Raw genomic sequence first — 15,877 nt, forward strand, 5'->3', positions numbered from 1 at the left:
CTCTCCCGAGTTACCTGGTAGCTATGCCTAAGGGGGGGTCCCCAACAGTTTGTTGAGAGTTAAAATAAGCTTCTGTGTTACTGCTCTGAGATATTCCATAAGGACTGGCAAAAAAGTATAAAAAATGAGGTTTACAAAGGAATGGGCAATGTCAGTGAAACAGGTATTTAACAAAGATAATTTCTACATGGAATTTAGCCTACTTGGCAGTTTCTTCTTGAAAGTGGTCATGTAAAAGAACTAATGTATCCCCTGCACGTGGATATTTATAGGACTTTTTAAAAGCATTTTTTTTTCATTTTAAATTATATCTTGTGCCTGGGAAGCCATCTCCATATTTACAAAATGGATACAGCACAGGCAACAATTCTTCCCGACTAACACTCTGGAAAAGATCACATTTGAACTAGGAGCTGAGAGGATACTTTCGTCTTCATTCCTGTGCAGTGCTTGCTCTCAACTTTCCTTCTAGTTACACTGGAGTAAATCAATTCAGTGGTGTTATTCTGGATTTACACCAGTGAAAGTGAGAACAGAATTTGACCCATGTGTGGTTTGAATAGCTCTGATAGCTTAGTTTCTCCTTCTGTGTATCCTGTTGCTATGATGTCATAACCAGTACTATGACATCACTGTATGTTGAAATGGAAATGATTGTAGTGTGTAACAAGTTGAGGATTATGGACAGAGCTTCAGATAATGTAAATCAGCATAGCTCCATTGATTCTGGCTATGTATAAACTGAGAATCTGGCCACATGACTTTACTGAAATGTTAAGGGCCCACTCCTTCAGTCCTTGTTCATGTGTGTCATCACATGAGTAAAGACTATTCACCGGATTAAGAGTGTGCAGGATCTGACCTGTGGGTGTCGTTCTTTGCAGTGCAGAGGGTGCTAATAGGAAGTGCTCCGGAGTTTCTCAGTGTTTGTCAGGATCAAGTTTTAAGGAGCCAGGAATGCGGAATTGGACCTTAAAAAGGGAGGAGGAGTGGATGGGCTGTGACAAATCACGCTGTAGTTGAATCATAAATGGCTTTGGTGAAAGATGCAGAAAGCCAATGGATTTAAGTTCTTAGTCTGAAACTTGGCAGCTTTCTGCTACATGAAAGCTTCTCTTGAAAGAAATAACCAAATGGATTTAATAAAATATGTTTTAAAAACTATATACTCACTCTGAGATATTGTATACCAAGCTTCAGCCTGGAAGGATGCCTTCCAGCCAAAATATACACTCCTTGAAAATTGGTATTTGTTAGGGGAGCACTGATGGAGCTCTAATGATGGCCAAGATATACTTAAACTCCTGATCTGATGATGGTGGTATCTGCTTGTTGACTTAGACACCAGTTTCTGCCAGTCTTGATATATGGAAACAAGCATTTAAACCATTCCCCAAATAACTTCTTTAATGCAAGGCTTGATCATGCTTTTGATGGTGAACATCATCCATTCAACTGATGGCAATGGGAGTCAAGGTTCATTCAGCACCTCTCAGGAGATTCTCGGTGCTTCACAGGATCAGTCTCATGCAGTATTTTTACTTTGTGTGGCCCTGAGAGAGGAAATAGGATGTATCATTAACAGAAGCTGGGTACACGTATGTGATCAGTAGGAACAGGATTTTAGACCAGCGCTTTGCTTTATCATTGAGATGCCTTCTTTTTCCAGACTGCTCCTGTTGTTGGAGGTTTAATCGAAACAATTGACAACGTGATGGTGCACCTGGCCTGCAATCTGGGAGGAAACCCACTCGTTGTAACCGTTGAGGGCTCATCAGCTGTAGCAGGTAGGATGGAACAGCAACATTCAGAATATGTCTACACTGCAATAAAAACCCCCACAGCACTGAATCTCAGAGCCTGGGTCAGTTGACCCTGGCATGTGGGGCTTGGGCTGCGGGGCTAAAAATTTGCAGCGTAGGTATTCGGGCTGGAACCTGGGCTCTGAGACCCACCTCTCTTGCAGGGTTTCAGAGCCCGGGCTCCTGCTCGAGCCTGAATGACTACACTGCAATGTTATAGCCCCACAGCGCAAGCCCTGAGAGCCTGTCAGCCAGGGCTTTGGAGCGGAGCCCGGAGCTGGAACACGGAGCAGCGGAGCTGCAGGTTTTTGCCTGGAGCTGGTGCGGAGCCGGAGCACAGCTCCAAAGCCCTGCTGTCAGCTGACATTGGTCAGCTGTGGCCATGCTGCAGGCCTTTGATTGTAGTATAGACCTATCTTCAGTTGCCTTCTAAACTGGCTGACTGTAATAAATACTTCTTCGCTGGCCGCTCCTAACTTGTCAGTGTGGGGAAGGAAGTTGAAATGGATTTTTTTTGTCTCTCTTTTAAACCAACAAATTGAATAAATTGCAGAAAGATGATTATACAGTTAGTTTAGACAAAGGTAATCAGCTTGGCTCAACAATCTGGTTTCCTTTTACTGTTGACTTTTTGGGGGATGGCCATTTTGGGGGCGCTGGGTGGGTTGGGGGGAGAATGTGAATGCTCCTGTATATTATTTCTGGATTTAGTTTATTGATACGTGAACAGTTAAAGTTCTGCTTAAGCCTTTTTACACAAGCCTTTGAAGCTGTAAGTGTCTGAAAGCTACAAAATTTAAATTTGGGGACAAGAGAATGGAAGGGCGGGACAAACTTTCGTCTATCTTACACCTATTGCAAGTCCTTCATGGAGTTGGCGGCTCTCTCATAATATATATATATGTACAACATCTAGCGCAGTGGGGCCCTGATCTCAGTTGACCTTTAGGTGCTACAAAGGGAGCTGGATGAATAATTGATTTTTTTTTTCAGTTTGATGGAAATTCTGAAAAAATCAGAAAAATATTCAATTCAGGTTGAACTGAATTAGAATTTTTACAGAATTTTCAGTGAATCAGAAAAGTCTATTTCATGTCTGTTCCAGAACAGGGATTTGAGTCTGGGTCTCCCACATCCTAGTGAGTGCCCAAACCACTAGGCTAAAAGTTATAAGTGAGTGGCGGTAGGGGTGATGGCAGAAACACCACCACCACCACGACCATATCCTTATCCTCAACTTCCTGCCTGTTTTGTGAACGGCCAAAGCTATTAATGTCAAATTCATAAATCGTTGGGGGTTGACGAAAGCTGCATTTTTTTCATTGAATAAACGATTTGTCCAACACATTGCCCAGCTTTAGCTACAAATAATTGATTAGTTCTGGTATTCTTCCCTATTACATTGTGAGCTACATAAGAAAAGAGAAGTCATGAATCACATGCAAATTGTCTCTTCCACCACACGGTCCTGGTCACTGACATTCTAAAATTGAGCAGTAAGATTCTAAAATAATGTCTTTAAAATGTCAGGGGGAAAAAGAGAGAGGTATCAATCAATTTTTCTTACCTCAGTGCCTCGTTAAGCTCAGTTTGTGCACACTGCCAAATGATCCATGGTATATTAACACCTCATATACTACTTTTTCCACTCATAAAGAAGTCAGAACTTCTTGAAAGCAATTTTATTCTTGATGGGAGTGGGGGATTACTCTCTTCCTCCCTACCCACAAACAGCTGGGGTTTTACAGTCAAGATTTGCAGTAGCTATTAAAAGAGCAAACTCTAGTTCTGTGGTCAACTAGGTTGTAAACGTTATTGATTTTATCATATTTTTTGTTTTGGGTTATTGTACAGATTACTCTTTGGTCAAAATGCCTCCTCAGACTTTGAATTTGTCTCACTACCGCTTCCCATCACAAGGACGGAGTTATATTTCTATCCCCAGTGAAGCTTTTCATAACAAAGGTAAGGGCAAGATTTGCAGGGAGGAGTAGAATGGTGGCAGCTAATCCTGACAATCACTCACTCCAGAAATGCTCTTGCATGGGGACAAGGGATTTTGGTTAGCTCTGCATTTTCAGTACTGTTTTAATGTTACTTCCTCTTGTTTCTAAAAACTCGAGTAATACAGCTAGGTCATATATATTACAACTATTTAATCTTGGCACTATTTTACATCAAGGCAACTTCAATTCCTGGAGCTAATGTTTTCTCTTTCTAACCACCAGAACTGGTGGTTTTCCAAGGAATTCTAATATCAAATCAACTACTTACCTCAGTAAAGTATAAACTTATTCTGCATAGCATCTTTTGTGCTAACAGTTTCCCAAAACACCTGGTGGAATTAAAGAGTAAAGTTACAGAGCTAAATAGCAGAAGAAGGAAAGAGAAAGGAATACCTATACAATAGGCATTGGAGAAAAGGCGAGAAGGCAAAATTCAACTGCAGATCTGAGTTTGGATTTTAATAACCTCAAGGTTTGGGGTTGGAAAGAAGTGAGGATCTTGTTTTGGGCCAAACACAACATGTGGCCAAATTTTTTTTAAACAAGACTGACCAAAATTAGGTTCCTACGTCCTGCCTCCAGCTGTGCAAGCAGAGCAGTGGCCCAGAACTCTTCCCTTATCCACTAGCATCCTAACTTTTTAAAGCTCATTTTGAGGCAGCAGTGTGCAAAATCTTTTCTCCCTGCCCTCTCTCCTCTTACTTCAGGGACTGAAATTTCAGGTGCTTTGTTCACCTGGGTTCAATGGGACCACTTGCCAAGCCCCTTCCCTCTGTTTGTTTCCCACTTCCTCCGTCATGGCGGAGTAGAACAAATGGAGCAAGCTGAAGGTGTGTTACAACAGGACTTAATCCAAAGCTCATTGAAGTCATTTTTCATTAATTTCTGTGGGGTTTGGATCAGGCCCTTAGCAATGAGATCGCTCAGCCGTTCCTCAGAAGGGGACCTCTGCCAGGATTGTTTCAGGGAAAAGGGCTCAGAGTCTGGGTGGCCTGTTGGGACCTTAGCAAACCTTGAACCATCTGGGATTCCTCCAGAGACTTTTCTGCAAGGGCAGGTTGGTCCTCTTCAATACAGTGTACAAAATTAGTTACTTTATATAGCACAGTAGTTACTGAAGTATTTCCGCACCACATGTGAGTTACCTGATTTATGATCACAGCTTTGTTTCCTTGCACTGGCAGGGAGCTCATGCTTGCAATTTCTCTGAGTTCTGTGAAGCTTGAATTATTGAGAGCACAACACAACTTGAAATAACAAAAATACCACATGAAAGGACCTTTTCCCCATACCACTCACAGCTTCTTCCACCATGTGGCATTTTCTTATGGGACATTATTGTGTCCAGTGGTTTGGACTGAATCCAAACTGTACGACCTTTAATTTGCATCTTCTAGGGAGTTAGAAACCATCTAAAATCTTATTAATGGCATTTTCAACTAATAGGCCACATTGCTAGGCTGTTCAAATGAGCTAGCCTTTAAAATGTATTATCCCACCTTAAGCAACTGACATTCTAAATACTTGGAACCCATCAGACCAAGACAATAAAGGACACTTGCATGGTTGACACTTGTAAAATGGGCATCTGTCTTTTCACTAAAGTGTTGGAGAAGCTGTAAATACTTCATATGCAGACAGCAAACAAATAATAGAAACAAAAACTACTCATCTGTGTTTATGAGCTTAAGATGCCAGTGAATGTTGCTAGTAGTCAAGTAGTCCTTCTGATTACTCTAAGCATCCTGGATGCTCTGGTATGTCACATGGCCACTCTTAGCTGCCTTTTGTTCTGAGGTGACTTTATAAAGGATGAATGATTAATTTAACAGTTTAACTCTACACTTTCATGGTGAGTAGATGTCAGGCTTCCTTTCATTATCCTGATATCGGTTCCAAACATTGCATAGCAGACTGCAGATTGCCTTCTAATTTCTTTATGGGAGCAACTGGAATTCCCATTAAAGTAAAGGGTGTGAAGGTTTGCAGAAGTCAGGATTCTAAATTAACATGGAGTTTCATACCTAGATGAGGAAAGCGTCTCACTCAGGGCTGTCACACTGAAGTATAATCTCTCCTGTTGATTTTGTTCACAGCTTGGGTTACCATTGTGGGCCTTTTTTACCATAACATGCACCATTTCTTCCGGAACATCAACCCTATGGACACCAAGTAAGTATCCTACGCAGGGGCATCATTCAGAAAAGGCCGGGGGTGGGGAGGAGGGCAAAGTTGTGTCAGCATGGCTCTTCTGCCCCCCTGCTGAGGCCGTCGCTGCTTGTGGGGGGTTAGTGAGTTGGTCCCATCCTGGAGGAGGGCAGGGAGGTGGTGGGGAGAAGGGTGGAGGCAGGCACAGGTCTGTGCCTCCTCTATGGCTGGCCTGAGACAGGGACTGGGACCCAGCTCGCTCTGCACTCAGCTCCAGCCCAGGCCATTGCTGCTGCTTCCTATCCAGCTGGTGGAGAGAGAGGGCGGCATAGCGAACGATACCCCTGATCTTAGAACTGTCCATGCTGTAGTAGCGTTATGATGGCCTTAGTGGCATACTAAGCACAAATGGGCACAATTATTCTTTACAACTAGTGTATCCGACATCATGGGCCTGGACACTGCTCCCCTTGGAGTTTAGCCATTGACTTTAGTCGTGGAGTAAAGCCCTTTGTTAGACACGTGTTTCCTGCTGGGGATAAAACCTTTTCTTTGGTGATTTGTCTGTCTGTTTTCTAAACTCTTCCGCTACATATTTGGCTGATCCATCAGAAATGTATATTGCAGATTCATATATTTAATCCTTGAATTAATGCCTTATATGGAATTTAAATTATGTTTCTTTTCTGCTGTCTCAAAAAAAAGGTGACATTTGTTTGTATTTAAATAATGCAGCAGTATATAACCTCTCTCCCCCAAAAGTGCTATGAATTTTAGTCCCATAAACCTGTAAACTAATTTTGCAATAATAAATCAGACAATACATCAAAAGCCTTTTTGTTTTATACACTGTGCCAATGAAATCATTAGCAGATAAGTTCAAATAAACTAGGAGCAATATACATCTCAGAAAGCCAGTTTCCTAGGGAATTTTGCAAGGCGGTGCTTGTCAGTCATTACATTTGCCTTTTAGACTGGTCATTTTTTAAATCTCTGCTGATTAGGGCAGTGATTATGTCTTTCCCATGCCAGGACTCCCTGCTACAGCAGAAGAAAGTTTCAGGACTCCAGCTTCAGTCTATTTCAGGGACTTCTTCCTATCTAGCCATATGCCAGGGAGGGGAGATTGCAATCTGCTGAAACCACTTGAACACCCCTAAATTAGGGCCACTTATGATCATGCTGAAGCAATGTTAAAATGATCACAGAAGAATTGTATGATTTCCTACTCAGTTTAATTTTATAAAAAATAACATGCACCCTTCTTGCTGCAAAAAATAAATTAAATAAATAAAGGTAGTTTACTGGAATGTGTGAAAGAATTATATCAGCAGCATGCAATATTTCTTACTGATATGAAGAAATAGAGGCAATAATTTGAGGGTTTAGCTTTTCAAGATGTATGTTCACTATAATTTATTAAGGGAAATAGACCATAATTTTAACCTCCCACAGAGAGAGAGAATTAATGTAATCTTGACTCACAGGTCAAAGATTAGCGAGGATAAAGACAGTGTGTAAATACCTTCAGCCTAAAATCACTGAGTTCCGAGGCATTTTCATGATTTCATCATCATCAGTCTTGGGCTCTGATCCTGCATAGGGATCTGACCGCAAAACAGGGCCAATTTTGCCATTTTTAAGAACATTGAGTAGTTCTGTATTCCCATGTCTCAACTCCTGCAGAGAGAGAACATGACAATCCTGGACCCATTCTTACTCCCATTGAAGCATATAGAAGATTTGCCACTGATTTCAGTGGGAGAAGGATCAGCCCTGAACGCATAATTTTTAAGGAATGCTTGGTTTAAAAGTGGCCTCTAGGTTTCTAATATTAACCTGGGCTACCTGAAATATTTGCAGTGTATCTAGTATTACAGAATCATGTCTCTGGCGTTCTAGATGGTTTGCCCGTCCAGAGGCCTGTTTTGAAACTTAATAATCCAAGGAATGCTGGCTTGGCAGTTTTCCTTTGTGGAACAAAGCATCAGATATCTGAGGAATGCTTGAAAAATAATAAGTGTGCAATTCTTTCTCCCTTGGTTTACTTTGGTGCGCTTTGCTATTGCACCTTTCTGGCTTAAGTCTCACCAAAATAATCTTTTCTAATGATGTTTTCCACAGAGTAGTTGTTTTAAAGACACCCTTTAAGGATTCTTTAGCCTCAGACTATTGGGCACCTATAATTTACAGTCTGTCTGGTTTCTTCTTCATGACAGAATTTCATTATCCTTGTGGCACATATCGACATTTTTTTGCGCTTTGTTGCCAGATGACTGTTCTATTTTCAGACCGTCTAACCAGAGCTCTCTAGAAGAGTCACTTTTTGGTTCTTTAAGAAGGGGAATCAAAACCTAAAGAAGCTTTGAGCCTGACTTTGCTCTCAGTCCTACATTGGTGCAAATCTGGAGTAACCCATGGAAGTCAGACAGGTTACAGGTCCTTCATCCTGTAACATACATTAGTATTAGACAGTGGTTCTGGGGAATGTGGCGTTATGGAGAGAAATGCCAGATTCTTATTTGTGTTTTAGTTTTTTTTCACATGTATCCAGATTCATGAGCGTACTGCTCTGGGCCTTGTATTGCAGCATTACAAAATACTGAACTGAGTTAAATGATGGGATGTAATCTGAGATGAACTAAAGCACTGGGTGTGAATATGTTTGAACACCGGGCAATTCAGCATACAAAAGTCCTGGATCCAAATATCCCCAGACTTTGGGGAAGCAAGCTCAAAATTCAGATACACATCTGGATCCAAACTTCACATTGTGAGCCCTTCTCTGAGTATAACTGTACATACTCTGAGGTGCAAATTCTGCCCTCTGTTGTATGCATGAAATTCCTACTGAGTGCAATGGGATCAGAAATAATCCCTAATGATGCTAATATCATTTAGAGGTTATAGAACAGAGTTAGATCATATGTCCTACAAATCTAGATGAGTTTCTGTCTCAGTCAACCCAGCTGTGCAATTTGATGACATCAGTTAATGTCTGAAATGAACTCTTCTTAGGGCTTGGCTACACTTGCGAGTTACAGTGCATTAAAGCAGCCCTGGGCGCCCTAGCTCACTACCCATCCACACTGGCAAGGCACGTAGAGTGCTCTGACTCCACGACTAGAGCGCTCCTGGTACTCCACCTCGGCGAGTAGAATAACATTAGTTGCGCCCCCGCTGGAGCGCCCCAATGTCTGTGTGAATGAGGTGTTGCATTACTGCGCTCTGATCAGCCTCCGGAAACGTCCCATAATCCCCTTAAGTCAAGTGGCCACTCTTGTCATTGTTTTGGATATGCCCTTTGAAAGCTCCGTTTGACAGCCGCCTGCTCATCTGCTCCAAGACAAAGCAAACCATTACTGTGGAATGCCGTGTGTGAGAGAGAGAGGCGGGGGTGAGGGGGAGGTCTGTTGCTGTCTGAACTTACAAGACAGCATGCTGACATGCTCTCAGCCCCCCCAAAACCCACTCTCTCTCCCCCCAAATACACACAACACACTCCCTGTCACACTCCACCCCACCCCCCCAATTTGAAAAGCACGTTGCAGCCACTTGCATGCTGGGATAGCTACCACAATGCACTGCTCTCTGTGGCCGTTGCAAGAGCTGCTAATGTGGCCATGCCAATGCACTGTCAGCTGTCAGTGTGGACAGACTACAGCGCTTTCCCTACTGCACTCTACGAAGGCTGGGCTAACTCAAAGCACTCTACATCTGCAAGTGTAGCCATGTCCTTAGTCAGTATGAGAAACACACCAAGAAACCACTGTGGTATAAGTTTTTAAAGAAGTGTGTTTTTCTGATGGAAGTGAGATTGTGATGTGGAGAGTGAGTTACATGGTTCTTGTGAGCAGCCAAACAGGCTAGTGTGTTTTGCTTGGTAACCCAAGCTAATGAATAGTGAGTTCACCATGCATTTTCATTTGCCATTGTAACTGTCACTCATCTGTCTGCATGATCTAATGCTAAGGAGTGAATGATGGAAGATGCTCTGCTAATGTAAACAGTGCTTGGTCTTGATCAATGGGACTCTTTTTCAAATCTATGTCAGAATTCTACTCTGACCGAGTGGATCTCAGCTCTTCCTAAATGTGTAGAGACCCAGATTTAAGATCAACCAAGAGCAGAATTTTGCCCAGCATTTTAACTGAACATTTTTAAAAAATGTTTTTGTTTTATGTATGGTCAAATTCACCAGGGCTAGAAAAAATTCTTAGCTAGCCGGCTTCCTAATCATTACATAGGAATAGAGCATCTGCTCATATAAGTATATCAAATTTTCTCTGCAGCAGAAACGTATCCTGCAGTTACTCAGATTGATCATCATGCATTTGTGTGAATCCATCCTGTAGTATAATTGTCTCTAATAATCTAAAACACTTTTAAAAAGGCTTATAAAGAGCAGCAAAAGAGATGAGCTAAGCTAAGTAGAAACAGAACAAAGGAATACCGATGGTAATATCTAGCTACTAGAACTGTTCCTGATCCTGTGAGAAGATGTTCATGGGCTGATCCTAGTGCCCATGCAAAACTTAAATGGGATGGGAGGTTCCATGGTCTGTTTACATGGACCTAATTACAGGACTGAGGTCTCGATTTTGATGAAAGGGGACTGAGATTATTGTGATTCTGGTGTCTCGTGTATATATTTGCTTATGATGTACAGGAAATATATTTACAAAACAGCAAATTATGACTGGTACAGTTTAATCTTTTAAACAGTTTCATGCAGATACGTGCATGGTCACAGTTTTGACTCTGCATCATCCATACTAGAGCTATATAATGAGGAAGGTTAATAGCTTCAGTGCATTGATCTAAGGTTAATTCTATTGTACATGTGTCGCTTACCATGAGATGATTTTATATATATATATATATAAAAATATATATATATATTATATATATATATATATATAAAAAATACAATCCAGCACATAGAGAGACCGGTGGAGGAGGTAAGTAAGTTAAATGCTGAGCTGTGTCACTCAAAAAGAAATAAACTTGACTTAAACGTGTTCTGCTCTTTGTTACACAGGGTCAGGTCGCCAGCTGTTGTAAATTGGCATAGTTTTATTGACTTTCATGGAGCTGTGCTGCTTTACATCAGCTGAGGGTCTGGCCTCCTCATTTTAAACTAAAAACCAGATTAATTCTTTGTTGTTACACTGAATTTGTAACTGTTTCAGAGGCAAGAGGCCACACTGATCCGTAGTGCAACTCCATTGATTTAACTTGAGTTAAACTAGGGATGAATTTGACCCAGCAGGTTTGCATTTTCAGCTCTTACTTTTCTTTAACAGGCAGAGACAGCATTTAATACACCACACACCAGACAGGGCTCCACCTCTGCAGCTCAGTGAGGGTCCTTCAATTTGGACCTTCAGCCTATCCATGGAACTTGGCCCTAGTACATGGCCTAACTCACTGAATTCAGAGCAGCAGGCACATATCGAAGGAGTAACTTTCTCCTGACCAAACTTAGATCAGCCCATAATAGTATGCACTGCAAATGCTAAAATGCTCTTTTACCCACTTCCTGATATTTTTTGCTCTTCCTTTCCAAGAATCGTTGAGGCTGCTGCTTATAAAGGCTACATGATCTCTGCAATGAGCTATATTATTTCCCTGAAGGTGGAGCCACCACCAACCTTGTCTCATAATCTGTCAGGATCTCCTCTTATTACCATTCGGCTCACCCATAAATTGGTAAGTGAAAATGAAATTTCCAGTTTACACTCTTACCATGACTGATTGTTCCGATCTTTTTGCATCTGTGGAGGTTTCTCTTCATTGATGATGTTGATATGGCTATGTTAGTGATGACTCAGCTGATATCTATGATTGCAAAATATGGTTTGCATTTTTCCCAACTGCCATATTTCAGGGACTGCATCTGTTTGTATAGTGCCACAAAAGACTGACTAGTGACCCCGTTGATAAGAAGGTTACGTAACAAGTATTGATTTGGATCCTTTGGGATATATTCTGTTTATGTATATATGTAACTTACAACAAGTGCCATATGCTATGAATCACTGCATACTCATTGAGAAAGGGGTATCTTTGTTTGTTAATGATCCAGTGGGTTTGTTTGTTTGTTCTTTCTTTTGCAGTGGCAATGTAGAGCAGTTTGTTCTGAAGGCAGAGGAGTTAGTGTGAAAAATGCAGTGAGCACTGACCTACTCAAGAAAGCATTGAATAATATTGTTATTAGAGAGAGGTGGAAAATGGAAAAATGTGAAAATTTCCATTTTCCTGCATTTTTCATTGAGGCTTCCTTTAAATGGACATTTTCCAGCCAGCCATAAATATAAGTTTTCCCCTCCCCCAGTTGCTCTGTTGTAGGTGCATGGGGCTAGAGAGAAAAAGTCTAAGAGCATGAATCTGAAAGTTATTTTGTTATGTGTTTCTGAACAGAAAGTTCTGAAGGATGTCCCCAGTGGCCTCTGAGAGACAGGCACTTCTGGGGTGAGGGCTCTGGCTGTTGGATTTAAAGAAATATGTCTTGCTTCATTCATTCAGATACCCTTGATACTTTAATATGACGATTCACAAACAGCCCATTAAATTGCCCTGCACTTTTTCTGTATTCCATTTGTCAGTCCTGGGGGGGCATCAAGATGCTGGTGCATGGATAGAATTGTTTCCTTTATCATTTGTTTCCTTCTCTGGTTTGACTGTTAACTCCGTTAACCCAGACTACAGAGTGTATGAATATCTAATCCAATATCTAATCGAATACACCGTTGTTTGCATGAGTCAACTCTCATGTCAGTGATTATTTCAGGCAGGAGGAACAAGCATACACATAAGACAGCGTTAGTGTACACATGTATATATTAGCAAGTAGCATTGAGGTGATAGGAGATACTTTACCAAAACCTCATTATGCACATGCATCTTTTTTGTACCTGCAGTTTTCCTGAGCATGGCACTGACCTCTATTTTAATGCTTATCTCCTATTGGCTGTACAGCTTTTTATTATAAGGATAGGTTAAACACCTTCGCACTGTGCGTCAGCTTCTGTAGCACAACATTCATTGCTGGCCATTTGGATGCTGGGAACTGCTGGAATGAAAGGAGAACTGTTGGTTTGTACTTTGTGTGTAACACTGTGTTCGGGAATCTTTGTCACACGTGGGAATGAAGTCTGAGGATTTTTAGTGTCTTGTCTGTTTGGCAAATTATAGCAGCATGTTCAACTGTTTTGAGCTACAGGCCTAAACTCCGGCATGTGTCAATTTTGGAAGTTAGAGGACAGAGGGGGTTTCTTTTTATTGATGATAGAAACATGCCTCATCTGCCATTAGATGAAATAAGGAAGAAAGTTCCATATCCAAAGGTGCTATAGTTAAAAGTTAAAGACTCTGAGAATTCAACTTTATGCCTTGATATCATGTCTGGGAGTTGCTCAAAGGCTTTCATTGCTAGATCTTAGTACCAAGAGCGATGCATGAAGAATGAAAAGGTTTCTAAAATTCATCAGTAGAGCTGGGAGAAATTCTTCGGCCAAAACTTTTTTCAGCTGAGAAATGCAGATTCAGGTCAACTGAAACATTTTGTGAATATGGCTTGTATTCACCAAATAGTTTTGATTTAAAAAAACAAACAAACTGAAAAAATCAAAATATTTAATTTTGAAAATTTTGAAATGCAGTGTTTTTGATTTTTTTTTATTCAATTCAAAGTGCATTTTAGGTTTGAGTTTTACCGTGATTTTATTTTTATTTTAAAAAACATACCCCAAAACGAAATCAAGCATTTCAAATTACTAAGCAATCATTTGTAAGCACCTAGATGTTAATAGGGTTCTAAGTAATAGCCAACATTGATTTGTCAAAAACAATTCATGCCAAACCAACCTAATTTCCTCCTTTGACAGACTTAATGGCCTAGTGGATAGGAAGAAACAAGTAGACGTGATCTATTTTGGTTTCAGTAAGGCTTTTGATACAGTGCCACATGACACTCTCATAAGCAAACTACAGAAATGTGGTCTGGATGAAATTACTATAAGGTGTGTACACAACTGGTTGAAAAAACATACTCAAAGAGTAGTTATCAATAGTTTGCTGTCAAACTGGGAGGGTGTATCTAGAGGAGTCCTGCAGGGGTCAGTCCTGGTTCCACTACTATTTAATATTTTCACTGGAGTGCATAATGGAGTGGAGAATAGAGTTATAAAATCTGTGGATGACACCAAGCTGGGAGAGGTTGCAGGCACTTTGGAGAACAGGATTAGAATTCAAAACAACCTTGACAAATTGGAGAACTGGTTTTAAATCAACAAGATGAAATTCAGTAAAGATAAGTGCAAAGTACTACACATAGGAAGGAAAAAAATCAAATGCCCAATTACAAAATGGGGAATAACTGGGTAGGTGGTAGTACTGCTGAAAAGGATTTGAGGGTTATAGTGGAACACAAATTGAATATGAGTCAACAGTGTGATGCAGTTGCAAAAAAAGCTAATGTCGTTCTGGGATGTATTAACAGGAGTGTTTGTATGTAAGACGTGGGAGGTGATGTATCCTGCTCTACATGGCACTGGTGAGGCCTCAGCTGGAGTAGTGTGTCCAATTCTGGGCCCCCCACTTTAGGAACGATGTGAACAAATTGGAGAGAGTCCAGAGGAGAGCAACAAAAATGATAAAAGGTTTAGAAAACCTGACTTATGAGGAAAGGTTAAAAAAACTGGGCATGTTCAGGGCCGGCGCAACCCATTAGGCAACCTAGGCGGTCGCCTAGGGTGCTAATATTTGGGGGGCGGCGACCGTGGTGGCTGGATCTTCGGCCGCCCCGATCGTCAGCAGCATTTTGGGGGCGGGACCTTTCGCCGCCGCCTCTGTCGGGGCCGGCATTTCGGGGGCGGGACCTTCCGCCGCCTAGGGCGGCAAAAAAGCTGGCAGCGCTCCTGGGCATGTTTAATCTTAAGAAGATTCAGTGAAGGACCTGATAACGGTCTTCAGATATGTTAAATATGTTATAAAGAGGACAGGGGTCAATTGTCCTCCATGTCCACTGAAGGTAGGACAAACAGTAATGGGCTTAATCGGTAGCAAGAGAGATTTAGGTTAGATATTAGGAAATACTTTGTAACTATAAGGGTAGTTAGTCTCTGGAACAGGCTTCCAAAGGAGGCTGTGGAATCCCCATCACTGGTGGTTTTTAAAAACCAGTTAGACAAACACCTGTCAGGGATGGTCTAGGTTTACTTGGTCCTGCCTCAGGATTCTATGATTGGACGCCAAACTAATTTTTTTCCAACTTCAATGAAAACATTGAAGCAAAAATTCGTTTTTCTGTGAACCCAAAATGATTTTATTTATTTATTTATTTATTTATTGTTCAGCCACCAAACTAAAAAATCAATTACTCACACAGGTCTAATTGTCGGTTTCATGGAGTACCCCTGGAGGCAACTAGACTGATCTCTCGCTTGTCTCTTTTTGACAAGCTTATGAACAGAGAGATTTTCAATGCATTACAGCTGGGAGAGATAAATCTGCTCCATTGGATTGTTTGGGATTGACTCTTAATAATACTATATCAAATTTACACAGTTTGCAAACAAAAAGTTGTTGGTTAGTTTTATCTGCCAGCACGGCAAATTTAACCAGGGATCAGAATGCTATTGAGTGACCCCTGAATGGCTTCTAGCGGAGCTGTGAATGGCAGGTCAGGTATTCTCATGATGCATTAGCTCTGAAGATGACTGTGGGGGAATATCAGTGTAGAAATATCAGATCCCAAAACAGTCCTTTCCCCCCACCCCTCACGACTTCTTTAGATTTGAGGCAAGTATGAAAATGTTTACATATTTGTTGTAAACTGACCCATTCCCAATCCCAGACAATCCAATGGAGCATATCTGTCTGACCCTACTGTAATGCTTTTACCTTATTCAATCCATA

General features: G+C 41.2%; 1 protein-coding gene across 1 annotated transcript in view; it reads left to right on the forward strand.

Annotated features, from left to right (window-relative positions):
• ADGRD1 (adhesion G protein-coupled receptor D1) overlaps window positions 1-15,877 on the forward strand; it is a 251,344-nt gene that overhangs the window by 35,416 nt on the left and 200,051 nt on the right. Inside the window, exons 10-13 of the mRNA XM_024205752.2 lie at window positions 1,670-1,787; window positions 3,657-3,767; window positions 5,905-5,980; window positions 11,527-11,668. Coding sequence (XP_024061520.2) covers window positions 1,670-1,787; window positions 3,657-3,767; window positions 5,905-5,980; window positions 11,527-11,668 — 447 coding nt within the window. The remainder of the gene's footprint in view (window positions 1-1,669; window positions 1,788-3,656; window positions 3,768-5,904; window positions 5,981-11,526; window positions 11,669-15,877) is intronic.

The sequence above is a fragment of the Terrapene carolina genome, unplaced genomic scaffold (assembly GCF_002925995.2).
Source record: "Terrapene carolina triunguis isolate 2854851 unplaced genomic scaffold, T_m_triunguis-2.0 Scaffold234, whole genome shotgun sequence".
NCBI lineage: Eukaryota > Metazoa > Chordata > Testudines > Emydidae > Terrapene > Terrapene triunguis.